General features: G+C 39.6%; 1 protein-coding gene across 2 annotated transcripts in view; it reads left to right on the top strand.

Annotated features, from left to right (window-relative positions):
• The first annotated feature begins 137 nt into the window (after positions 1 to 137).
• klf8 (Kruppel-like factor 8) overlaps positions 138 to 27,508 on the top strand; it is a 124,777-nt gene continuing 97,406 nt past the window's right edge. For both annotated transcript variants that reach the window (XM_041802021.1, XM_041802020.1), the window contains exon 1: positions 138 to 454. In XM_041802021.1, coding sequence (XP_041657955.1) covers positions 428 to 454 — 27 coding nt within the window. In that variant the 5' untranslated portion in view covers positions 138 to 427. The remainder of the gene's footprint in view (positions 455 to 27,508) is intronic.

Genomic DNA, 27,508 nt, shown 5'->3' with positions numbered 1-27,508 from the left:
GCTCCTCTGCAGGGCTGCAGGGCTGCGCAGCTCCTCCACTGACTGACAGAGAGATGAGGGGTGGGGACGCAGGGTGGGGTCACAAGCAGGGAGAGGCGGAGGAGGAAAAGGCAGAGAGAGAGAGCCCAGCCCTTGAATACACGGCAACAACACGCCGTCAGAGAGAGGGAGAGACTCAGAGAGACTGGCTGTTTTTTGGGGGGAGCAAAGGGAACCTTCGACGCTGCGGATATGAACTGAAAAGAAACACTGGAAGAGGCAGGGATCGTGTACCTATATCCCGAAATTTGACTGTAAAGGTGGAAAACTAGCCCCCCTAAACCCACAACAGTTCTTATTCTGATAGAGCTACACCCAAAGCCCCGACCGACCCCCTCCTGCTCCTGCTGCTCCACCCCTCCGCCGCTGCAACGCTCCGGCAACCGAGATGCACACGGAGACCCGTAACAAGAAAGTAAGTGCACCTTATTGACTTTGCCCAGGTCAATGGAAAAAGAAACCTCTATGTGTGTGGATGATATCTGCCTGTACACAAGCAGAGCTGACACTGTCATGCGCCAAATATGACTGTCAGTGAGCAATTATGTCCATAACAGCCAATTGCAAGTGTCTCCTTGCAATCTGGCAGTTTATGTTGCAATTAATGGAAGACTTTTGTAACAACGACCTCATTGCATCGCTAGAACATCATGCTGAAGGCACTGTCATGTCCATGTTTCCTACAGAAACATCTCCATCTCCTCGGTCTTCTGCTCTCTCTTTCTCTCCGAGGTTAGCTCAGGTCCAATTTTAAATGCTCTGTGATCTCTGAGAGGCAGGAAGGAAACGGAAGGCAGAAACTGCAGCTTGTAGGACACCATCTTAGCTTTTAAAGGGCCAGCAGCCTCTCCTGAAACACAAACACACAGCCCTGGGAAGCAGCCAGGTGCACTGCCTCCAGTTACAAGGCACTGCTCTAGTCTTGTGCCTTTAAATGAGGCTGGCCTCATCAGAGTGTGTTTATATGTCAGATTGGCTGGCAGGATCCTCAGAAGTGAATGAAATCTGGCGTGTGATCAGGCTGGTCTGAGACATAGATGCTGAGTCCTCACTGCAGCGTTTGATGGTTTGCATGAAATATGATGGAGATAAGTTGCAGTTAGGTAAACAGCTTCCAAGTTCGCCAGCAAAGAAGTGAACCTTGACCTGCAAATTTGCATGGCTGACCAGGAGAGGTTATTGATGTTTGAACATTGACTGTTTGTTATGGATGTTACACTTTCTACAGTTTTAGGCCCCATATACTTATATTTGGTTTTTGCCCCTGTTGTCTGCTTTTAAAAATTGATGGCATCATTGTTTCAGAGAGCTCTACTTTTACAACAATGATTGTCCTCTTTGTTGATTTCTGCTGGTATTAGAATCTAAAATATCAGAAAGAACTGGTTTAGATTGGTTGGACAGAGGCAGTCTTAAAGAGGCTTTTTGTGTCAAAGAATCGGTGCATAATCAAATTTCTTAATTGAACAAATTGAACCTTGCAAAATAGCCTATTTGGTCTGATTTCATCAGACCAATATCAGCAAAGATGCACTTCTTTAATTGCAAATGTGTTTTTAATCAGATATTGATTCATGTTGCAGTTATAATTGACACTCATACCACAAACTCTAAACAATTAAATCACCTTATTAAGTGATGTCTTTTTAAACAAAACAAAACTAGAGATGCACTGATTTCAGGTCTCCAAACTTCTCCTGGTCTCACCTGCTGATACCTATTTTTGTTATTTGTAAAAAAATATTATTTTATCAGCTAGATTTATCATTTTAAACCGTGTCTCTTATAGATTTTCAATTTTTTTGTTCGTTGTAGGTGCATGTGCACAATAAAGGGAGGTGGTGGGAATATGCACACATACACAAGTAGGCGGATGCTTGCAGTGAACACTAAAAGAGAAACTTTCATTTTCCTTTAGATTTTTTTTCTGCATTTGTGTGCAGTTGCAGCTTGGAGACTGTCTGTGCAGCTCTGCCGATGCTGCGCTGCACATTCTGGAGCTGCTTATCGCTGTCTACATGGCATGAAATTTCATGAAATGGCTTGCATGCATGCGTTAAACCTAGTCAAATGCATGCGTCAAATCCAAAATGGTAACGGTAATTTCCAAGCAGGCCAAAAATCGACTTATTCTGGTCCTCAGCCAATCTATCGGTGCAGCTTTAAATAAAACACATGCATTTTTTTTATTTTATTGTAACCAAAAAGGTATGCATTTTGCACAAGTGCACAAAGTTTCACAGAAATGATTAAAAATGCAGAAAGCATACATCAGGACAGGTCGTCTGACCCGGTCACTGGGGGATTCAGAGATGGGGCAGGCTGGGGGTGACTGCTTCCCACGGCCCCCGAATGTTTGAAAAACGCTGCTAAAGTGCTCTCTTGGCTTCCATGGTACAGTCAAAATTGACAAAATTTAGTGAAGTGCCCTCTAGAGCAGTGGCCTCAACTAAAGAAGTCAAGATCATATAAGAAAATCCAGATCGTACTCTTTGTAGGTAGGTAAAAATAAAACGTATTGATGCACGTCTGCCTAAGGCTTCAGTACATCCTGGATATTGTTTGCATATTTTTTTTTTCCAGGCACAAGTTCACAGCCCACTGAAAAAAGTGACCCACTTTTGGGTCCTGACCCACCAGTTGAGAACCACTGTACTTGAGTACTTCTCAGTGGACACGATGGGTGAAGTGTCCTCTAGGGCCAAGGTTCTCAAACTTTTCAGCCCATTACCCCCTAAAAATGGTACTAGAGACCACGGACCCCCACTGTACCTGAAGTTGGTTGAAGAGTTGTTTGCAGACTTATATTCTAAGCATATTTTATATTTAACTAATTATATGCATATATTCTATTATAAAAACAGGTAAAATATACAATTTAAAATCATTTTAAAATATTCATTGTTTTTGGAAGGTCTCTGGGAACCTCCTCCCACTTTTAGAACCACTGCTCTGCTCCAGAGTGCCCTCCAAGTGGACAAAGTTTGAAAACTTGCCCTCCGGGTTTAACCTGAAACGCCAGATGGATTTGTTTCACACATCCATCTGGATGAACATTCTGTCTGTCACATCTCTACGGGCCAATCAGAGCAGCAAAACACGTGACGTAGCCACTATTGAGCTGCACGTGCGCAGCTACTGAGGAATAACGCAAAACATGGCGACTATAGACATGTAAGTACTCGATTTTTGTGGTTTTTGAAAAGAAAACAACTCACTGCTGTTCTTTGTTCTTCTTTTAACGAAGAAATGTCATCAAGTTCTGATAAAACTTACGCTTTAGCAGCATCCACACTAAGCTCTTCCACCATAATTGCACCGGCCTCTTGCTGTTGCTTGTTTACCTCACTACTCTGCCGTGCCTGAAATCACTGCCCCTCATCGCTGATTGGTTCTGTCACTTTCTAACCAAGCCCAAATGGTTCAAATGGGAGCTTTGCAAGATGGATTTGTCAGTGAAAAACAAGGAAACGGGCGTATCCATCTGCTTAGCAAGGTTACTCCAGGGTGCAACATTGTCAAAACAAGCATACTGTATGTCATGAAGCCTGATAATTGTGATTATCTTGTTTTTACCATCACAGGAAGCCAAAATGTGATTGAAATTGAAAATCAATTAATTGCTCTGCACTTATTAGGAAAAGGATCAGAGAAAAACACACATCTCCAGTCATGTTTTTCTTCCTTTTCTTCTAAATTGCACAAAAAGAGAGTGGTGTTTGCCTGAGATCTTACTGATTTGTGAAGTGAGTTTGTATGGTAATTGTGCAAGTATGGGTAATTAAAAAGCCAGAAATTATTCAATAATAGGTGCAGAGGATTTTTTTTGTTATTTTGGTATTAAAACAAGTTTATATCTTCTACATTTCTGTTATCAGTAAATTATGGCACTCTGAAAACCTTGGAAACAGTCTTCTGGAAACTTTGCAGTATCATGCACAATAGACATAAAGAATGTCTATTTTTCTTAAGGCAATAAAACCTCTAAAAGCCTCTGAATGCCTGTCCTTTCAAAGAATCAAAGTATTTTTTGGACTCTGCATCTAAAACAGAGAAAAGCAATGGTTGTGGTAGACAAATCTCAAGGTAGCCATAGCGACACATGGCCAGTGTGGCTATTTTTCTAAAAGAAATCATTCACAAAATGCACATAATTATTATGAAGACTAAAGACTATTTTGCAACATTTCAACAGTTCAAACGTGCTTCTGCATTAGTTTCACTTTAGAAACCAAAATTAGAAAACTTTTAGAGTTAGCTGCACGCTCTTTCAGAGCCTCATTTGTAATATCTAGTTGATGGTCTACAGTGTCTACATGCAATTTATTAGCTCAATGAAAAAGCTTTTTTTATGAGCAGTTTGCAAAGTAAGCTGATTTAAAGCTGTAAAAGATTTAAAAAGGCCTTGTCTTGACTTTGCAGCACTATTTAATAAATGACAGAACAGGGCTCACAGCGTAGGACTTTTGCCAACCAAGCTTTTAAATATCAGAACTGGCCACATGCACTGTACATGCCAATTACAGTGAATCTACAGGAATTTGCTGCCATCTGAACAGCATCACTAAATCTGCAGCAAGCTGTAGGTGCAGCCAGAGCACTAGAATTATTTCTATTGTTACATCTTGGTGGTTTTATTCCTCATTTGTGCCTTCCATTCAAGCTCTCTGCTGATATTTGAAGCTAAAATAGCCTCAAAACAAAAACAGAAAACAGAGTGATTGTGGAAAATGTTGATTCAGTCACAGAAAACATTTAAGTGAACAACCCTCAACCTAAAGCAACCTTGCACTTCAAAGTTGTTCATCCAGTGTGTTAAAATCAATTAAACATCAGTTAAAGACCAGCTTTGTTAGCGCTGTACTTAATCTCCACATGCTGTATTCATGCTGTGGCGCCAGGCCTACGGTTTTTATGAGCACGCTTGAGAACACGATGCTGGATAGCGGTCTTCTCTGGTGCTGACTGTTCCTCTAATCAGAGGTCAAATACAGGAGACAAGTTCAAACTGTTTTATCAGGACAGGGAGTGACGTCTTCTGTTTATTGTGTCTTAAAAAGCTGAAGTATAGGTTTAGATTGGATCAGTTAGAGTTAGGGCTGGGCAATTAATTGCAAATTATACTAAATTGCAATTTGGCCTGCTGCTATTTACAAATCGTAGAAGTTGCAATATTTCTTTAACTTAAAATGTTTCGAAATGCCAGTTTAATAAATCTTCATTTGCAGCAGCAGAGATTTTATGCACATTAATACAATCAAGTGTCATTTTATATAATGGTTTACAAAAAAACCTCCTTTTTGTGTTTTATGTATGTTTTTCTTAATCAAAATGAGTGACATAAAAGGAGCAATTGTTTTCATTGATAAAATGGATCTCTATTGTCTTATTACTGTAATTATTGTCAGAGAGGATGGCAGCTGTGAGCTGTAAAGAGAAAACAAGAGTGGCAGCTCTTTTAAACCTTGTTCCCATATTGTTGTCTTTCTCTCTCTGTTTGGATCTTTAAATTTGCTTTACAGACTTATTTACCTGTACTCTCATATCCCATCTCTACTGTGAGGACTTTCAGAGATTTAAAAAATGTTGAAATGTCCTCCTGTTTGTTCCAAATGAAAAGGAAACCTTAAACGAAAGACTTCCTGTGTGGTAAAGATTTGTTTCCTTACAAAGCGACTTACATGAGTGTTTATAACAGTCACTTTTAAAGCTTTTGTGAAGCTTTCATTCAGACCGTTACGTTCACTTTAATGTGCCATCGCTCATTCACACACTCTTAATACTGTAAACTGTGACGGACCAGCACGCCCAGATGGAGTGTGTTAGATAAATTAGTTGTTTAGATATTATAAATCAGTGATATCATACTAAAGTGGATAAAATGAATATTTTGGACCACACAGTAACAGTAAGTGTTTAGATGATGGTTTTTGAAGTGGAACTCCCTAAAAACAAGTTATGTCACCAATGACTGAAGCCTTAAATCCTGCAAACACAGCACTGTGCAGCTGATGGGTTTCTCTCTTTGTGTAAATGAATAAAACTACAGCCTACAAGGTTGACGTGAATTTTACCTCAACCCCAAGACTGAACCTTTAGGACACTGGTTCCCAACCCTTTTCTCTTGGAGCCCCCCTTCTCTCATCAAAGAAAGCTAAGCCCCCCTTGGATAAAGTACACATCATTTGTAATTTTCATTGACAACATAACAGGCCTATATAGACTTGTTCTCCACTAAAGAGCTATGTCCAAATTATCCATTATTACAGCATTGTATTACTGCCACTCTGGGGAAAAAGAAATGCTAATTTCGAGGGGAAAAACTGGTTTAAAAATGTTAATTTATAAGAAAAAAAAGGGGAATTTTTATTACCTGAAAAGCAGTAAATGTCCCTGAACCCCAAATTGGAATTTTTCAGATTATAAAGTCAAAATCTGACTGCTGTTTTCAGTTTGGTATCTTGTAAAATTTTGACTTAACAGTGTTGTAAAATCATGATTTAAAAAAATTAGAAGTTTTGAGTTTCTAATGTGGAAATTTGAGACTTTTTAAACTCCGAAATTCTGTTTTTTTTAATGTAAATACCTGACTTTTTAAACTATGAAATGATGTAAATATAAGACTTTATAATCTCAAAAATTTGAGATTTTTTTCCCAAACAAATTTTGACCTTTTTTGATTAGAAATGTACAGACTCTTCTTATACTCTCCGTATTGTATATTCTTTTACATCTTTCTGCCTAGGGACCACAGATGAAAATTAGCTTTATAGCTAACAGTGGCTTGACAGTTTTGTTTTGCATAGCCACTGTCAAATAAACTAAAAAATAAAATAAATATTAATAATAATAATATTTTAATCTTTCTGGCCCTGTATGCTGTTGTACATTATGTTTCTAATCATTATTTATTTATTTTTAAATGAACATCTTATTTTGGCAACGCCAGAGTAGACAGGGTCTTGCACCCCCCCCTGAGATCTTTGGTGCCCCCCTTAGGGGTCCCTGGACCCCAGGTTGGGAACCACTGCTTTAGGAGACATCCCCACATTAGTCTTTCTTTTAGTGATACTCTTGGATTTTTTGCTTCATGTATCTTGACTTTGTAGCTGCATGTATGAATGCAACCATAATTTTTTTCCCTCTCGACTTCATCTGGAATTTCTCTGCCAGCCCCACAGCAAAATGTGTATGCAAAGTCGAGGGGGTTGAAAGGTTTAGATCTTCAGATTGTACAGAAATGTTCAGGGGTGCATCTGTGAAAAAGGCTTATGAAGGCATATGGAGCATGCTGCAACCCAAATTACTACCAGTAGATCAGCAAGAGACTTTTACTCAAACGCTGAGAGGGTTAGTACTTCAGTAGAGTATTAATCAGCATGCACTGGGAATAAGTATGATTTAATGCTGTTTCCCACAGAATGATACTGTACTACTCTGCATATTGAATGCATTGTTTCTTCTCTTTCTAAAATTTTCATCATATTACTTTTATAAAGACGCTCAAGTAACATCACTCATCTTTGAAAATCTTTCACTTCATACATTTTACTCAAAGCAGCTGCATGTGTGAAGGCTTGTTGCTGCTAAGGTAGCCATGCAGGAGTTCAGGATGTGAGTAAAGGCTGAACGATTTAGTAAAATAATCTTATTGCAATATTTTTTTCCTAATATTGCAAATTCAAAATCCCACATCTTGTGTAATAAGCACAAGCATTTAACCATACTATATTACAGGGGTGTCAAACTCAATCACAGCAGTGGCCGGATTCTGACTTTGACCGGATTCTAACCTGAGGCCTAACGGGGTCAACATTTAACCATAAAACATCAACCTTGTTTTCACCAGAAGTGAAGAGAAGGGGGAAAAAGCTTAGCACTGATTGTAAATGACTTTGATATTTAAAAAGTCAACATGATAGGTCTAAAGGCTCAAAATCTGAGATGAAAAGGTAAAACATATTGGTTCAAAAGATAAAAACATTTTGAAATTTAAAGTCAAAATAAAAGGCAAATATATGAGATAGAAAGTTGATATCATAATTTTTGATGTTAAAAATGTGAGAAAAAAAATCAAAATCAAGAGTTTAAAAGGTCAAGTATCGGATAAAATAAAGAATTTTTTTTAAAGGTCAAAAAATGAGATAAAATTGCAAATCACGAGTTTTCGAGGTCAAAACAATACGATACAATTCTTAATCATTAGTTTTAAAGGTCAAAATAAGATAAATGTCAAAGGTAGGAATTGAAAATGACAAAATGTAAGAACAAGTAAAAATCATGAGTTTTAAAGGTCAAAATATGGAGGTAAAATTCAAAATCATGAGTTCTGACAGTCAAAAAATTGCTCAAAATTAAAAATTGTTGATCTGAAAGGTCAAAATATGAGACAAAATCCAAAATCATGAGTGCTAATGGTCAAAATGTGAGATAAAATTAAAAAATTGAGATTAAAAGATCAAACTGTTACTCAAAATGTAAAATTGTGATTCTTAAAGGCCAAAATATGAGACAATAAGTTAAAACCATAACTTTGAGTTATAATTGTCAGATACAACATTGAAAATATGAATTGAAAACAAATTTCTTTTCCACGTTCCTGACTTTTAATCACATTATTTCTACTCTTTACTACTTATAATTTTTATGAGTCATCAGGGATTTTGTAATTCATCAAGGTTAAGTCCACGTTTTTGTACTGGAGGAAATCTGCAGACCTCATACTGGTGGGCCAGTTATAATAAAAATATGATATGATCTGGCGGGCCGGATATAACTGCACCACGGGCCGGATTTGGCCACCGAGCCTTGAGTTTGACACCCCTGCTATATTATAACAAACACCATATTAAGAGATTAGATTAAACTATTGATGAACAAGTCTGAAAAAAAAAAAACTAATTGTGATTATTTTGACTACATATTTGATATGAATTGTTGTATTAAGGGGAATTATTATTTTTATGACTGATAAGATACAAAAACAAAAAAGTCAGATTTTCTGCAAATGGTTCCAAAAAAAAAAGTAGATTTGAATGTTGGCAAGATGCATTAAAACATCCCTGCTGCAAACATGTATTAGACTGGTATTTTGGCACACATTTCAGGTTAAAGAAATATTGCACCTTTTGCGGTTTGCAAATTGCAGTCGGCCATATTTCTATTTAAACTAAATTTAAGCTTCATCTTCAACATGAGACTTCTTGTTTGGCGCACTTGCAGGAAGAATATACCAGGGGGTGGTTCTCTTTTGCATGACTATATTTGAATTTTGTAAAATAAATTTAAAACATGGTCAGCGACTTGACAAGCTCTAAACATACCAATGTGTGGGGAAAAAAAGGAATTAGACAAGTTATACTCAATGTGTGGCTCTTTTGTGATGATTTTGGGCCCTTCTATGTCGTAATTGAAACATTATTCCCCCAGAAAACCCTAAAATGGACCTCAGAAATGATCCATTGCAAGTAGCATTAAAAAGTTTCCCACACTTTCACAGTTGGCTTTAGTTGTTAAACTTGATTGCCAACCTCTATTTTTGTCTGCATATTTCCATTGCCCTTATTTGCAATTTTTTGCTACTTTGATTCCATTCTTAATGCTTTTAGCCCATTTTTAATACTTTTATCCAGCTTTTTGCAATTTTTTGCCTCTTTTTATTGCCTTTTTTTGCCACTTTATGGCCATTTAAGCTGCCTTTTACAATTCAATGCCAATGACTTCCCATTTTGCCACTCTTTTGTGCTTTTTGCCCCTCTTTCCCACCTTTTTTTCTGATTTTTGCCCATTTAAGCCACTTTTCACTCATTTTTCTCGACGTTTTTGCCACTTTTGGACCATTTTGGCCACTTTTTTGTCACATTTCTCCCCTGTTTGACACTTTTATCCTGCTTTTTGCAATTTTTTGTCCCTTTTTGCCACTTCTTGCCCATTTAAGCTGCCTTTTGCAGTTAAATTCCACTTTTTGCCCATTTTTCCCACCTTTTCTCTGATTTTTGCCCATTTGAGTCAATTTTTTGTAATGTTTCTGCCACTTTTAACTCATTATTTGGTCACCTCCCACCTATTTTTGCCACTTTTCTCCCAGTGTTTGTTGCTTTTTAACCATTTTTGCCACCTTTATCTTTACCTCAAGATTGTGGCTCTTGCAAATGCATTTTTCAACAATTCGGCCCTTTGGTTGAGTAGGGTTGAGTAACAACGCATTATACAATTGGTAAGAAAGTGTGGCTGCAGATTGCTGCTGTCAGACACCTGCTTCTGCAGGTCAATGCTGTCACACAACACAAATGTCGGGACAGAAATGCATGCAAAAACTTGAAAATAAAATCAGATTACACTTCTTGTAAGGGTTAGGGCGGGTTAGGAACAGCTAGAATTACATAATTTTATCACAATCTGTAAGCCTTGATTTCGAGAGGTCTTCATCTGGTTAAACAAAGGCTAAATTGATAAATAAAATGTCACTTCCATCCTAAAGGTCACATTTTATGCAAATACACTTTTTCAGGCTTTTCTAACAAAAACATGTGCCCTGGCCTGCGCACAATCCCCCAAAGAATCAGAAAAATCCATATCCTGCCCCCCCTCTTTTTCTCCAACTTTCAGAAAATGTGTGCTGAAACAAGCCGTTCTCAGATTTACCCCTCATGATGTCATGTGTGGAGTAAGCCCCGCCCCCAGGCTCAGTTGGCCCTTCCAGCTTGGAAGAAAGTTCAACCCTCTTCCCCTGATCATCCTCTCAGCTGGCAGCTGATAGGAGGACATGCAAAAGTGTTTTTTCAGCCACAATTTTCACAGGCATTTTTGGGAGGACCTCTGAGGCCAATATAAACTTGCTTAAAGGGGTAAAATATATGACCTTTAATGGGGGTGGTGTCTCAGGAGTGGGCGTCTGAGATCAGTGGTCTGCAGCGAGACCTCTCTGAATATTTACTGACATTCAGATGGGCCAAATCTGACCAAAAAATCCAATCTTTATTCTGTCATTTTTTTTCATATATATCATTATTTTATTGATGCTACAATCTCAAAAAACACCTTCCTCAACATTAAAATGCAAAAACTCACTGTTGCATGATGTAAAGAGCAGGCAACGTAAAATATGAGTTGATAAATCAGTGTATTTCCCCTTCTTTCTCTGTGTGTTTATTATGACCTTTGACCCAGAAGACTGTTTTTGACTCTGTGAGAGCGGAAATCAATTTCTTCCTGTTACAGCTGAAGCTGTGCATTATTAGAAGTGTAGTTTACTGAGCTCTGATCTGAGCACTACTGAGCATGCTCCATGCTTTCTGTGTGTGTGTGTGTGTTTGTGTTTTTGTGTGTGTGGAGGATCAGCTGGGCTGTAGACGTGAGAGCAGGGTCAGCTGTACATTCCTGGGCAGGGCATCAGCAGCAAAAGGGCCCTTGAATACAAAGTCTGCCTGTGTGAGAGAGGAGGAGTGTTTGTGTGTTTTTGTGACGAAGAGTTAGAGAGAGAGAGAGAGAGCTGATGCTCAACAGCAGTCAACGGTTAACTCTGCTGAACAAAGTTTGATTAAACTGCTGCTGATTGTGTGTTAGTTTGTGTTTCCTCGTCCACGCTGTCAGTGTGACATGGGCGGGTGGGGGGGGAATCATCCAGCTGCTGCCAGCGTGTCACCTCAGCCCTTACAGCTCTGTTAAAGCAGCAGAAAAATGAGCAGCAGTTGAAAGATGGTCCAGATTAGTGGAGTTTAGGGCCACATCTGGTCAACAACAGTGATGAACTAAAACTGGCTGATTCATCACAGTGGGATACGTGATTTGACATCAGATGGGTCATTATGTATGTAGGAGTTGCCTTTAATGTGAACTAGAAGAAACTCTTTGTAGTCATCATTAGGGATAGAAACAATTGTCCTGCTCAGGCTTGGCTACACACTTAAGGACAGATCTGCCCCTCTGATGATTAGCGGGATGTCCCGAGCTGAGGCTTGTTGCAAATGATTATTTCTGCAAATAACCCTTAAATGTGTGGTGAATGGGCGGTAATAAGGTCATACCGTATTTCAGGGTATTAGACAACAGCCATGGTACCGTCATGAAGACGTAGCTGTGCAGTGAGAGCATGCTTGTAACGCTTTTGTGAGATGTTTTAATCATAACTGAAATCCTGCTAATGATTTTAGGCTAATTTGGCAAACAACGAATTAGTAATGGGTCAGTCGTGACCGAGCCGGTTCAAAGAGCTGGATCCCGTTTGAGAACCGTTTATATTATTATAGCTAGTATCTCATTATTTTAAGTATTTTGTATGTTATGTGATTGGTTAGCAGGAATGATCTGTTCTACTTACACTTCCACAGCATTGTTTTATATCAGGAGTGTCATACAGCCCAGCCAGTGAGCAGATTTCATCTGACCCGCAAGGTGTTTTGGCAGTGTTTTCAAAAAAATTGAGCAGTTGGACTAAACCACCAGCACAAATTTCAATCGTACTGTATGTCATGACATTGCTAAATCTGGCAGGTCAAAAACTAACATAACTAGTACCCGAATGAAAAGCGGTTTGGGAGCTAAAAGAGCCGGTTCTTCTTGCTGAGCCGAACTGAATGACCCGGATCACTGAAAAGAGCTTAAATTCCCATCACTACAACAAATGCACCATGGTCTGGCACAGTGCTGGAGCATCTGCTCTAAGGTCAAATAGTTGAACGTGCACCAGTGGGTATGATGTGATCCAGGGCAATGTTAACCTGACAGATGGATTTGTTTCACACATTCATCTGGAGAACCTTATATGCAACATTTGGGAAAGGGCAGAGCCTTTGAAAAAAAACTCTGAGGGTGATTGGATGAACATTCTGTCTGTCATATTTTTACGGGCCAATCAGAGCAACAAAATAAGTGACGTCGCTGATGCTACCGAGGTGTAAACTTCATACAGAACTGCATAACGCGAACCATGGCGACTGTAGACATGTCAGTACATGACTTCTGTTGTTTTTGTAAAGAAAACAACTCACTGCTGTTCTTTGTTCTTCTTTTAACGAAGAAATGTGCAAACAAAAAATATGCAGACAAAAATAGAGGTTGACAGTTAAAGCCTACTGTGTAAGTGTGGGAAACAAACTGATTAATGTTACCTGCAATGGATAATTTCTGAGGTCAAATTTCCCTTTTTAAGGTTTTCTGAGGGAAGAATGTTTCAAATTAAGACATGAAAGAGCCACAAATCATCATGAATGAGCCATGTGTTGAGTATCACTGGTCTAAACTGTAATGCAGCCACCCACCATAGTAGCTCCAGCTTATAGCTTCAGCCTAGCCTTCACAATGCTCTTTAATTGATGTAAACAACCGCTAACTGATAGCATCGATAGCATCTTGTGGGAACTGCACAGATTAGCTCTAATTTTATCAAGAAAAGTGGATAAAGTTGTCCCCATTTCTGAGCTGAGTGATGTTGTGGCTGATAAGGGACAGTTGGAAGGGGGGATGTCTTATGCTCCCTCCCCCTATAGATTTTTATGTACGGTGGACCAGTACAACCAGCTTTATCAGTGGTGATTGTGATGGATGTAACTGGGGACACATAAAGGAAATACAGGAGTAGAAGTATGTGGGAATAGTCTGTGTTGGATGTTGTAAAAGTTTATTTATAAGGATATATGGGTGTTCAGGACTGCACTGGTAGTTTAAAAGCACCTGTGACCTGGAGATCAGGCGTCCCATGCCTCACCACCTGAGCTGAGAAGGCTTCGTTAAAGGACCCTAAGTGTTTTCCAGGTGGTGAGGAGGAGTTGCTGCTAACCGGCTCACTGCACTTTTCCATTTTCCATTTTATACCTAGCTCTTATTTCGGAGTAATTTACGACATCTGCAGCAGTACAATAAGCTTCAGATCCTTGATCACTGATACTAAAGGCGAGGTCACGGACAAGGGGATGGGCGAGGTGACAGAAATATGTCTGTGAGTACCAGAGCAGCAGGAGAGTTTCATGTGAAGATGCTGACCCCCTTCAAAGAAGCTTATTTGATAAATAAGAGGGCTCATTATGTGTTCGGTTTGGACTCACTCAGCTGAGTGGAAGACTGTCTGCATGTGTGAGAGTGTGACAGAAGAGATAAATGAGAGCAGGCAATGAGGACACAGTGTGAGGAATGGCCGGGGTGCGTTAGGGCTGACACAGGGGTCATTGCTGGCGGGTGGTGTTATAGCGGGGTCATTCTGTCAGCTGAATCACTGACAATTAACAGGAAGCAGGTAGACTGGAGAGCAGAAGGAGAGGAGGAAAATGTCACATCTGTGCTTTTCAGAAGTTTAAATTCCCAAACAGCTGCAGCGATGCAGCTTCTTTCATCATGATTTAAAAACAGCTCTAAATATAAAATTCTTTTTCTACTTGAGAGTCTGTATACATGCATAGCAAAGATGAGCTATGGTTACAGCTCAATGTAGATTATAATTCTTGTCCAACTCCACAGAAGAGTAAATATCAGACAAATATCAAAACTGGACATAAACCGCACAATTTTAAGACAGGGGTTTGAGTTGAACTGAGCTTCCACCTGAGTGTGCACCATTTAGGGTTGGGTAAAGTTTGGGTTTTTTATGAAACCAGTGCTAAATCAATACTTTCTATACTAAAGATGCCTAATCGGTGCCTGAATCAGTACTTCTGAAAGAAGAAACGTGGGTTGAAAGTTTGAAAAGGATTCGCAGAAACATCTTTAAAAGATGCCAGTAAACATGGAATAAGAAAAGTGGAGAGCGTACCTTTTACATGATGGCTGACCACAGCCCACCCAGCAGCTCCCGACAGGTTGGATGGATTTCTGACATGTTTTGTAGTTTAGTCAACGACCGCACACACTCACACAGTGAGAGCAGAGCCACATGCAAAGTGGTGGAATTTTTTTTCGTGATTTATAATTAGGGCTGGCCAGTTAATCACAAACTAGGTTAAATCGCAATATGGCCTGCTGCAATTTATAAATTGCAGAAGTTGCAATATTTCTATTACTATAAAAGAATCTGTCAAAATACCAGTTAATACAATCCCTTTTGCAGCAGCAGAGATTTTAGGCACAGAATGGTTTACAAAAATTCTCCTTTTTGTGTTTTTTATGTGGGTTTTTCTTAATCAAAACAATAGACATAAAATGATAACCCCCTTCATTAAAGCAATTTATAACAAATTTGGAATATGAGCAAAAATAACTGCAATCAGATATTTTTTCTGCCCTAGTTCATTCTATCTAATATTGATGAAGCTCAGCATTAGTTCACAGAAATCATACACCCAGCCACAATCAGCTGATAGCCAACTGATCCCAATTATTGCCTTCCAGCTCCCACAGCCAATCACAGCTCTTTCTCTCAACACAGCGGTCCATTTAAATATGACGTACTTCTCACTAAGTATGCTTAATCTCCTGCACCCCAGCTGATTAATGTGACTCGCAATAGATAATTCCTGATGTCAAAGTTTCCCTTTTTAAGATTTCTGGGGGAATAATATTTCAAACTGAGACATAAAAGAGCCAGAAATCATCACAAAAGAGCCACGCGTTGAGTATCACTGGTTTAAAGAGTTTAAGGTACGCTCCCCCTGCAGCTGAAGGTAAATTTGTGTCTTGGGGAGCTCGTCTCTTTAAAGCTTTTTAAAAAGTAGATAAAAGATGTTGGAAGAAGAAGCATCAGGTTAAAGATGTATTGATTGATTGATGGATTTGGTGGATCTGTGTTTTCTATTTGCAACTCTGATAAATGTGCTGCAGCCCAGGATACTCCAGGACACCTTGTTAATGAGATCCTTAGTTTCTATGAGGTTTTCCTGGTTTAATAAATTCAAATAAATGAAGTCATGCGTACACATGGGATAAATTGATCTATTGTTGGGATCTTGTCAGCTTCTGCTATGCTACACTGGATATGCCCTTTTAAGTTAGTTACTATGGACCTTTCTGTTGACCTTGCAAACAAGTTAGCAGTCAGTGAACTGGTTTTATGTTACTGGAATCTTGAACAAATTATACAGCTTTGGTCCGCTGGTACCTGCTTTGCTTTTGCCACATTTGCATGCATGCTACCCCTATGCCTATGGTGATATCCAAAGATAGACGGTGGCGCTACTTATACAATGTTATGCATTTATTCTCATCAACTTTTGAGTTAGTCATATTATACACCTCATGGTGCAACCTGGACACATTGTCAGTGAAGGACCTGGTGTCATCAGGTGTTTCGGGTCTTATCTTCAGACACCCTCTTCCAGGCAACCCGGCTGGGGGTGATCAGTCCCCAACCTGTGTCCAGGTAGCTAACTGCGCCACTCGTCACCCCTCTTAATCCAGAGCCACTGGTAAGCCTTTTCAGCGGCTTCCAAGATGTTCTTGGTGGCTCGTCGTCTCTGCTGCCCACAGGTTCCTAAGAGTCCCAGGACTGGGTGTAATGATCGCACTGCAAAGCCCCTGCAACCTACTTCAGGCTCACAGCAGGCCTTCCACCCCCGTCTCCGACAGTCTGCAACCAAAGGTGCTCTCTTTCTCTCTTGAGCCTCTTCTATTCTGTCTTCCCAGGGGACAGTTAGCTCCAGCAACACCACTTGTTTGGTTGCCTCAGACACCAGGACCATGTCAGGCCTGAGAGTGGTCCATGTAATCGTGTCTGGGAACTTCAGCTGTCTTCCTAAGTCGACCAGGAACGGCCAGTCTCTTGCTGTTGAGAGAAGCCCTCCCTGGGCCTTTGGACGGGGTTGAGGCTTTTCTCCAGTGTGAACAAAAGAGATGGAGCACTTTGTAGGATGTTGTGACTTGCTGGAGCTGATGCCGGTACAGGTTTAATCTGCGCCACCGATACCACCCCTCTCCTAAGGCCTTAGAACAGCAGCTCAAGATGGGCTCCATAGATCCCTTCTTCTGGCAGAGTTGACAGGCAGGTGAGTCCGCCAGGCCCCAGGTGAACAGATTGGAAGGGCTGGGGAGGACGTCATATACTGACTGGACCAAGAATTAAGTTAAAGTTTGGGTGGAAATTTGCAGAATGGCAAGCTAACTTTGGGTCCAATTGAGGCGTAAACATGAGAAAGTGAACTGACCTCCAACCCCATCATGCTGGTGTGCCATTTCAGATGCAATAAATTCAAACTAGTATGCTTTTAGTAGGACTAATGTGTTTACGTGTGTTATAGCAGTCCAGTTTGAGCTGTATGAACATAATAAGCTGCATTCATGTAATCTGCTTTTTCAAACTGTATGCAAATGTACTGATTGGTGCTGTTGTGGTTCAATAGCCCTGCAGCCAGGTTATAATGTCTCCAGGAAAAAGCAGAACCTGCTGTTACAACAGAAAATATATTTCATCAATTTATAGCCTAATTTGGCTCAGATGTTGAGGGTCATTGATGGATGAAGTTTTCTAACTTGTTGCATGTTTGCTCAACTCTATCTCTCAGTGTCTGTATTGTTAACAGACTTTGTTTCCCAGGATTCAGCTGGGGGTGGGGGTGGGGGTGGATTCGTTGGAGGAGTCACGGTGTCTTGTCTTTTTTTTTTTTTTCTGTGTTTGCTGGGCGGCCTTGCTTGGGCTGGCCAGCCCCGGGGCTTCGGGGCTATTAATAGAGACACTGCGCCGTTTATATGGTGAAGGCAGAGCAGAGCAGAGCTGGCTGAATGTCTTGTACCAAAATTTGACCCTGAACACAATAACACAAATTTGTAACCGCCAATAGCACCCCGAACAAGAGTGAACATCAAGCAGCGTGGGTACATGTTGCACCCTGTTTTGCTGTGGCGCTGACCTTCATTCAGTTCCTCTTCACCTTCACCACTGTTACTGAAGGTGACTCAGAGCTGGACTGAAATGTGCATGCTATTTATTGTAGCTTATAGAAACCTAGACTTGTGTCTGCATGTGCAGGATTCATTTCCTTGAATGAGGTTGTGGGTTGCCAGGGTGGAGGGCTTGAAATTTTCATGTAGGTGTGTTGTGCATGCATGATTTAACAATGATCTGGCAACTTGGATATCTCAGACAAATGTGCAAAATGTATAAATTCATCTGTGTGAAATAACCTGTTTATAGTCGGGTGTTTCAGGAGTTTCCAGGAGAAATAACAAAACACGAGGTGGCCAAAAAGCACGGGAGAACATGGGAAAAATGGAATTTTGGGAGGTTTATTTATGACATAACCACTCAGTCCTTCCTGCTGTCCCTAATCAGCCACAACATTCAGCCTCCCCTGCTTTTCAGGTTTGAGTATTAGCCATAAAGTCATAACCATGCAAGTTACACTTACCACAAGCCTGAATGAAACAATGACATCTGGTCATGTAGAACATTGGTTCTCAACCTTGGGGTCGGTCCCGAGACACTGAGAGGGTGTCTCCAGTAGCCCTAAAAAAAACTAAGAATATTTTTTAAAATTACACTGCTGCCACTTTACACCAATTCTGTCATTGTTTTTCCCCCACCAATTTAAAATCATTTTTACCATTGAACACCTACTTTTGTCAGTTTAAAACTCTTTCCACTGCTTACTTTCTGCCTGTTTTTGCCATTTCTAAATCAATTCTTTCCCTTTAAGCCAAATGTTGCCTCTGTTGACCCATTATTGCTACCATTAACCCCTTTTACCACTTTATAAGCCCAATTTTTTTCCTTTTTAACCTTATTTGACCATTCTATATGCCCATTTTTCTTGTTTAACCAATGTCTGCCAATATCTGCCTATTTTTTCTTTCTCAGTTTACCCTTTTTGGCCATTTTATATCAATTTTCCATCTCATTTCACCAAATTTCCACCCATTTTTTCCAATTTAAAGCCATTTCAGCCACTTTTTGACTCCCCTTTACCTCTATGTATGACCATTTTGCCATTTTAACTTATTTTTGCCTTTTTTTTGCCATTTTTATCTAATTTTTGTCACTTTTAACCCATTTCTGCTATTTTCAAAATCCAATTTCACCACCTTTTCTACCTTTTTTTTTTTTGCCATCATTAACCCATTTTAGCAATTTTTCAACACTTTTCTTTTTTTAACAAAGGGGTTTTACATTTTTAAGAAGGCTACTTACTACACGAATGATTAAAAAATAGATTTGCTTCTTTGATAAGAATGGTTATTTTTTAGGGAAAAAAAACAAAATATGGATATCACAGCTTAACTTTACAATGGGCCAAGGCTTTGCTGACCTCCATGGGCCCCCAGTTTGGCTGGGCGCCAGAACGCTCTCCCATTTATCCCTCTTTATGGGCAGTCTTGTTTGCATATGACTATTCTTGAATGTTCCTGGCTGTTCAACCTCCTTTAGGTTCAGTGGGGGTCCCCGGTCTCTGGCACCTTTATTTTGGGGGTTGCGGGCTGAAAAGGTTGAGAACCAATGATATAGAAGACTCAATATGTTTGTTATTAACCTTGTTTAAAAAAAAAAAAACACTGCTTATTAATGTTATCCTGGCACAATATTACCTGGACAGCGAGATCTAGTGGCCCTGCAAATTTCTGCTATAGAGCTCCATGGTGTGGTTTTAAGAGTAAAGATCCACACATTTTCTCCATAGTAGATGTGATTATTTGGGCAGAGCACCGACCTAGAGGTGGCAAGGACCCTATTGTATATGTATGCGTCATTTTTCCATCAGAAGAATCACTAATTTGGCTGTTTTAACTTGCTCAAAAAGTCACCAAACTATTTTAGTAGAACGAAACAGGGGCTGAAAACCGCCAGAGTTTCTTACCGGGGGTGAAAAGGCTTGGATAAAAGAGATACCATTGAGCCTGACCTTGGCTGCGAAGTGGGGTCAAGCCCAGCTCCTGAAAAACAACCCCACACCATAATGCCCCTCCACCAAACTTTTACACTTGGCAGAATGCAGTCAGACAAGTACCATTCTCCTGGCAACTGCCAAATCCAGTCCATCAGATTGCCAGATGGAGAAGCGAGATTCGTCACTCCAGAGAACACGTCTCCTCTGCTCTAGAGTCCAGTGGTGGCGTGCTTTACACCACTGCATCAGACGCCTTGCATTGCACTTGGTGATGTATGGCTTGGATGCAGCTGCTCGTCCATGGAAACCCATTCCATGAAGCTCTCTACACACTGTTCTTGAGCTAATCTGAAGGCCACATGAAGTTTGGAGGTCTGTAGCGATTGACTCTGCAGAAAGTTGGCGACCTCTGTGCACTATGCACCTCAGCATCCGCTGAACCTGCTCCGTCATTTTACGTGGCCTACCACTTGGTGGCTGAGTTGCTGTCGTTAGGGTTTTGGCAATATAGTGTATTTCCTAAAGAAAGTATGGAATTTGTTTAGCTCGATTCTTTAGATTTGGACCCTCACTGATCAACAGTACCACTAAATTTATATGTAAATAGGTTTTCTTCTGAAAACGTGGTCTGAGAGTTCAGGTACTCTCTAAAGGTGAACGCTGTGGAGACAGAATTTTTTCTTTATCATGAGGTAAAACACAGTCATAATTTAGTATTAACCCAGACCATGGTATAGTAAATCTGACAGAGACCTTTCCTCCCTGCTGGACTTGTTTGCATGGATTTAAAGAGATAAACACTGTCACTAATCTGATTCAGTATTTGTCAGATCTGTAAACAAAACTGTTCCCTGTCTGACTCCTGGCAGAAGCTTTGTCAACCAGTTTTGGAGGAACTGGGATCCACTTCAAGTCGTGATGGACTGTTTGAATCTGTTACAAGATGCACTGCAGCTCTGCTGAACAAAAGCTTTCTCTTTCTCTACTCTGTACACTTTACTGAAGTCTGCTGTTGAATATTGTTGGAATTATTTCAGTTATTGCAGACATTTAGACATTCACAGAATACAGCTTTTGCTTTGACGAAGCTTTTCAGCTATCTGACCTTTTTTTTTCGAAATTGAAAACATTTGAATAAACTGAAAGGCAGAAGACCCCCTTCAAATTGACAGAGCTCTTATGTTCAGGCAGTGAGCCTTGGACACTCTTTGAATGCCAAATACAGTATTTTATTGGCTGTAGTTTTAACATTATTCCCATGGTACTTAATCACCAATGCATTTGGATCTTACTGTGAATTCATTCTGAATAGATGCCTGGATAAAGCCTGGTACTGAATTAGATATTTGTTTATAAAAACTCCAGCCTATTCACATTTCTTTTTCTTTCCATCTGTAAATTAACGAAAGTAAAAAACATGAAGATGGAGAAAGAATTGTAGTGAAAATACCCCCCTCCCCACATCCAAAAACAGGGTGTTCATTAGAACAGCTTGGTGGACCAGCAGCCATCTGTGTTGACTATACATTGAAGTGACAGTTTAACTCTGTCTGTCTTAATGTGTTAATCCGTCATCGGGGTATGTTTCATGAGTCTGGCAGGCACAGCTCTCTGGTTTCCTCTCGGTTCAGTCCAAATAAACCTAAACACGCAACTCTGCTGATTTAGAAACAGATTCGAACAAATAAAAACATTTTTTTAAATTATTTTTGGCAGCCTTTTCTTATTCTGTCACCCAAATTTTTAACCTCAAGTTATCCAAACCTTTCAGCATTTGAAACAGGACATCTCTCATTTGTTGTAGAATCAAATGTTTGGCTTGTTTGGCTGTCACCATGAGACGAGAAGCTCAGTTCTAATATGAGGGAGACTTTATGTTCTTTACAGTAAAAGTGTGTATTTATAATGGTATCATATTGGTATTGGCTAACATTAGTTTGGAAATATTGTTGAATCCAAGTGCTCCTCTCTTTACATATGAATCGTTGTCTTTCTGTTGTAGTATTTTTATTTATTTTGTACAGCAAAGGCCCTAAATTACAGGTCCCATCAGATAAAAAGACTGCATGGTTATGTATGGAGAAAAGACCAGACTGAGTCAGTTGGCCCTCACGCTGGTTTGTCATTGATAACTTTAAGAAGCCTTATTCATCCGTCTTAGAGGCAGACTTGTTGCTGATTGATTTACAAGTTTTCTGGTTGATCGTGTGAAAAAGTCCACTTTCGCAGAAACATGCCATGAATGACACGGTGTCAGGACTGCTAATGGTCAACACTAGCATGTGTTTGACCCCACATGCCAGGCTGTTGGTCACAGTATTTACCTGTGACCACGAGTGTCACATTCACAGACCCAGAGGCCTCCACTCTCTGGTGTTTTCAAACCAAAGACTCCTTTTCTTCTGCTTTACCTAGGCTCTGAGACACAGGTGTCAAACTATAGACTCAGGGCCCAAAACCGGCCCATGGAACAGTGAAATCTGGCCCACAAGATGATCTCATATTTCTAACTGGCCCGTCAGTCTGAGGTCTGCAGATTTCCTCAAGTATAAAAATGTGAACTTATCCTTGATGATTTAAGAAATTCTTGTTATGTGGGAAAAGAAATTAATTTGTGTTTTAATTTCACATTTTCAATGTAGCATCTCAAAATTAGGACTCAAACTTTTGAGCTTTAAGATTCATAATTCTAATTTTTAAGTCATATTTTGACTTTTTAAACCAATTATTTTGTATTTTACCTCATATTTTCAACTCCAGACTTTGACTTCATAATCCCATATTTTGACCTTTTAGACTCACAATTTAAAATTTTGAATCATATTGACTTTTAATTTCATGACTACAAATTTTATTTTATATTTTGACCTTTCAAACTCATGATTTTGACTTCTTCTTAATATATTTGCCATTAAAAAAAACGTGATTTTTCAATTTCATGTTTTGACCTTTTTGAACTGGTGGGGGTAGATCCAAAAATTGTGAAAAGTTGCAAAAATGGGTTAAAGGACATAAAAATGGGCCAAGAAAGGCAAAAATTGGCAATATGTTGGAAAGTGGATACGGATAGGGAAAAAGGGGCAAAAATGGATGGAAAAATGGGGCAGTAAGGCAACAAATGGGCAAAAAATATCAGAGAAAATGGTGACTATTGGATAAAAAGTTACAAAAAGGGGCCAAAATGGATCATAATGGTGAAAAGTGGAAACCATTGCCTTTCCTAACCGATTTCTGAGTCTTTCAAAGAGGGGCAGAGTGGATGGTAAAAATAGTGGAAAGTGGTTAAAAGTGGCTAAAATAGGATAAAAAATGGAAAAAATGGGTCAAGAAAGGCTGAAAGGTTAAACTATTGGAGTAAAAATGGTGAAAATTGGGTGGAAAGTGGTTAAAAGTGGGAAAAATGGATCAGAAAGTGGAAAAATGGATGGTCATACGGTGAAAAGTGGCTACAATGGAATAAAATTTGGAAAATGTGGAAAAATGTGGAAAAATGATCATAAAAAGTGAGGAAAATGGGTTAAAGAGTGGCATGAATGAGTAATTTGAACATCAGGACCCAATAACAGCTTCACACACTTTTCAGCTCCAAAAATGTTAGCCATGAAACGAGCACCAATGCTACTGATCCATGCATGCATTGAGATATCAACACATTGCATATCAAGTATATATCAATGAAAGGTAGGACCTATTCACAGGGTTTTTCAGGGGCCAGACAGTTCTGTGGACCAGGCTGAGTGGGGGTAATGACAGAAAAAGATTAAATATTATTGATTAATTGATTGAAACATTATTCCCATTTTTGCCACTTCTTTTTGACACATTTATCTTGCTTTTTGCAATTTTTTGCCTCTCTTGTCGCCTTTATTTTGCCACTTTTTGCCCATTTAAGCTGCCTTTTTGCAGATTTTTGCCCATTTTAGTCACTTTTCACCCATGTTTTGCTACTTTTAGACCATTTTTGCCACCTGTAACTGATTTTTTTTTTAACCTTTTTTCACCCATTTTTGCCACTTTTCTCCTGGTGTTTGCTGCTTTTGGCCCATTTTTGCCACTTCTTTTTGTTACTTTTCAACCTATTTTTAACACTTTTATCCTGCTTTTTGCATTTTTTTTGCTCCTTTTTTGCCTATTTTTGTCACTTCTCATCTATTTAAGCTGCCTTTTGTGGTTAAACTCCACTCAGTTCCCTATTTTCCACCTTTTTGCTGATTGTTGTCCATTTTAGTCGCTTTTCACTTATTTTTTTGTCATGTTTTTGCCACTTGTGGACCATTTTTGCCACTTGTAACCCATTTTTGCCACTTTCTGCCCTTTTTTGCCACTTTCCCCCCAGTATTAGCCCCTTTTTGCCTATGTTTGCCAGTTCTTGCCCATTTAAGCTGCCTTTTGCAATTAAATGCCAATTTTTGCCCATACACCTTTTTTTTCTGATTTATACCTGTTTTTCCCACCTATTTGCTGATTTTTGCCACTTTTTGACAATTTTTTGCCATCTTTAACTTATTTTTGGTCACTTCCCACCCATTTTTGCCACATTCTGCCCTTTTTTGCCACTTTTCAAACGGTGTTTGCCACTTTTTGACCACTTTTACCACCTTTAACTTATTCTAATTGCTACCTTTCACCACTTAGATTGTGGCTCTTGCAAATGTTTTTTTTTTCCCTACAATTAGGCTCTTTCGTTGAGCAGAGTTGAGTAACACTGGTTTAATGGGATGTGAAATTATGCCTAGGAACTGTAGATTTAGCAGGCTTAAACACTAGGCTGAAATTGTACACATAGCAAACATTTCATCCTGCAGACATTAGCAACAAAGCAATGACATTGTGCATGGGGACGTATGCTATATTAGCATTTAGCTTCAACTAAAAGTGTGCCTAAAACCAGCTTGCATTGCTACCTATTTGCACGGCTGTTATGACTACGCTTTCAGTGACTCGCACAGAAAATGTGTCTTCCTTTCCATTGTGCAGGGAGACAAGAAGGCAACAATTAGAACCATTTAAACCAGATGTTTGCAAGTTATAAAATGGTTTTGAAATGGTCTAGAGGAGTTTAAGTAATGGGAAGTTTATAGCCTAACTTGTGTTACAGAGCACACTCTCTGAAACTGAGAAGAAGGGTGAAGTTAAAGGGAAAACACTGTCTTTATTCTGTCTTTTCATGGTAAATTCATCTGTGTAAAGGAATAAAGTTTCTCCAAATGGTCTTGAGCTTGTTTACTAGTTTACTGTCTGCTACACTGCAGCTCACAGGCTAGTCTGGGTGTTGGCCTGTTTCAGGACTGTTAATGGAGCCAGGCGTGGCTGCCGTCGCTGGAGTTAGCATACAGAATCTTGTGGAGAAAACAATACCAGCTCTTATAGAAGCAGGAGTTTATCTGAAGGTCATAAAGCTGCTGGGAGTTTGTCATGTGAGCTGAAAGAACAGCTTTGTAAGGGCTGAAGCTTTTAATACCTCAGGTCTCTTCTCCATCTGTGTCACATCCATTCTCCCTGCCATCTCCTATTCTTTTTTTAACTTCTCCTTCATTGGCCGTCTCTTCCAGAAAACACCAGTTTCTTTCTCTATTTCGATCGCCAATTTCTCAGCTACACCAAAACCATTGTGCAAGCTCCACAGCCACATGCATTCAGCCGTGCTCAGGAGCTCCGGGAGTAAATATTTTTGTCCATTTTTGCTGTTGAATAATCATCCTTTTCTCAAAGATATTGGCAGCTCTGGTTGGCAGCCTGCACATTTAGCATCTCTGTCCATGAAACCAAAACAAGGAAAGCAACTTGAAACCTTGGATCGGACGTTCTGCTTACAGGCTTTGTAAATCATTCAGAGCAGGAATGTGTGGAGGGTGTGAAGCCCACGGTTGAAAGAAAGATTTCCGACCAGCATGTGATTATTTCAAAGAAGGCCGACAGGTAATTGTGTGTATAAACATACGAACACATCCTGCGTCTGGAGATTGTATCAGCGGAAACATAACTGACATAATTCTGCAGCACTGGAACTGCATATGGGCATATGCAAGTTTGAGAGTGCATTATTATACACCTATAGAAATTTAAGATATTCTCTAAGATAACTTATGGGAAATGTCATGTTTGAACATAAGAGTGGAGTCAAATACATAAGGGCTGTGCCCAAAAGTTTTCACCAATGAAATCCTGAAACTTTCTTCCCTGTGACATAGTAGCCCAGCATCTTTTTCTACTATGATGAAATTTGTGACCATACTGCAAGAAAAGGCCACTAAGAGTGAAAGTAGCAGTCATTTACGGGTGATTTTTACTGCAGGCAATAAAAACAACACATTTAGCTGTGTTCCTATTCTTTTAAATCCTCATGTTTTGGCCCCTGCTATCTTTGTTGCAAAGATTATTGGTATCTGACCGCCGTTCAGTGAGATTTTTTCCTCCGGCAAAGAAGGTGAGGAGATAAGACACTGAGAGTAATGGAGTTGTCTTTAACTTTTATTTCCTGGATAACAAAGGCTGCAAAAATAATCTTATTTTTTACCTGGTCTTACCTAATGTTTGAGTTGGAAGGCAGGATCATACCTGATGAAGGTCGGTTGGACCGAAGCATTGTGTTTCAATAAATGTCTGCAAAAAGCAATATGTGCGCAGGAGCTTTTCTGAGTTTTTGAAAGCCTTTTTTCTTCTCCAATTCACCCGTCACATTCAGGTGTACAGACACTTTTTCCACATATCCTAAAATCTGAGCTGAGAAAATGTCAAACCACTTTTTGCACTGCAAATGTTAAATGTATTTTTAATGCACTGTTTATGAAGTTGATATGAGACAATGAAAAAGTTCAGTATTTTCTGTCACTCTTTTCTGAAAGTGAAACCTATATATTTTATAGACTTGTTACACATAGAGTGAAATATTTTAAGCCTTTATTTCTTGAAATGTTGATGATTATGGCTTACAGATAAGAAAACCCAAAATTCACCGTCTTAAAAAATTAGAATATTACATAAGATCAATAAAAAAGGATGTTTTAAACAGAAATGTCAGCCTTCTGAAAAGTATGTTCATTTCTATGCCTTCAATACTTGGTTGGGCCTCCTTTTGCATCAATGCAACGTGGCATGGAGGCGATCAGCCTGTGGCACTGCTCAGGTGTAATGGAAGCCCAGGTTGCTTTGATAGCGGCCATCAGGTCATCTGCATTGTTGGGTCTGGTGTCTCTCATCTTCCTCTTGACAATACCCCATAGATTCTCTATGGGGTTCAGGTCAGGCCAGTTTGCTGGCCAATCAAGCACAGTAACACCATGGTCATTGAAGCAGCTTTGGTACCTTTGGCAGTGTGGGCAGGTGCCAAGTCCTGCTGGAAAACGAAATCAGCATCTCCATGAAGCTTGTCAGCAGAAGGAAGCATGTAGTGCTCTAAAATCTCCTGGTAGATGGCTGCATTGACTGTGGACTTCAGAAAACACAGTGGACCAACACCAGCAGATGCCATGGCAGCCCAAATCATCACTGACTGTGGAAACTTCACACTGGATTTCAAGCAACGTGGATTCTGGGCCTCTTCAAGGTCCCAGAGGCTGGAGGAAGAGGGAAGAGTGGGTTTAAAATTCCTAAAATATGTTAATAATGGAAAAACGGTGTAAAAAGTGGTTAATAGAGGCAATAATGGATCAATAGAGGCAAGAACAGGGAGAAATGTGGTTGGTTTGGTTTGGAAATGTAGGGGAAAAAAGGTGATGGAAAGGGTCTGA

This window comes from Cheilinus undulatus, linkage group 12 (genome assembly GCF_018320785.1).
Source record: "Cheilinus undulatus linkage group 12, ASM1832078v1, whole genome shotgun sequence".
Classification (NCBI taxonomy): Eukaryota; Metazoa; Chordata; class Actinopteri; order Labriformes; family Labridae; genus Cheilinus; species Cheilinus undulatus.
Note: the sequence above shows the minus strand (reverse complement) of the source record. Positions and strands in the feature narration are given on the sequence as shown.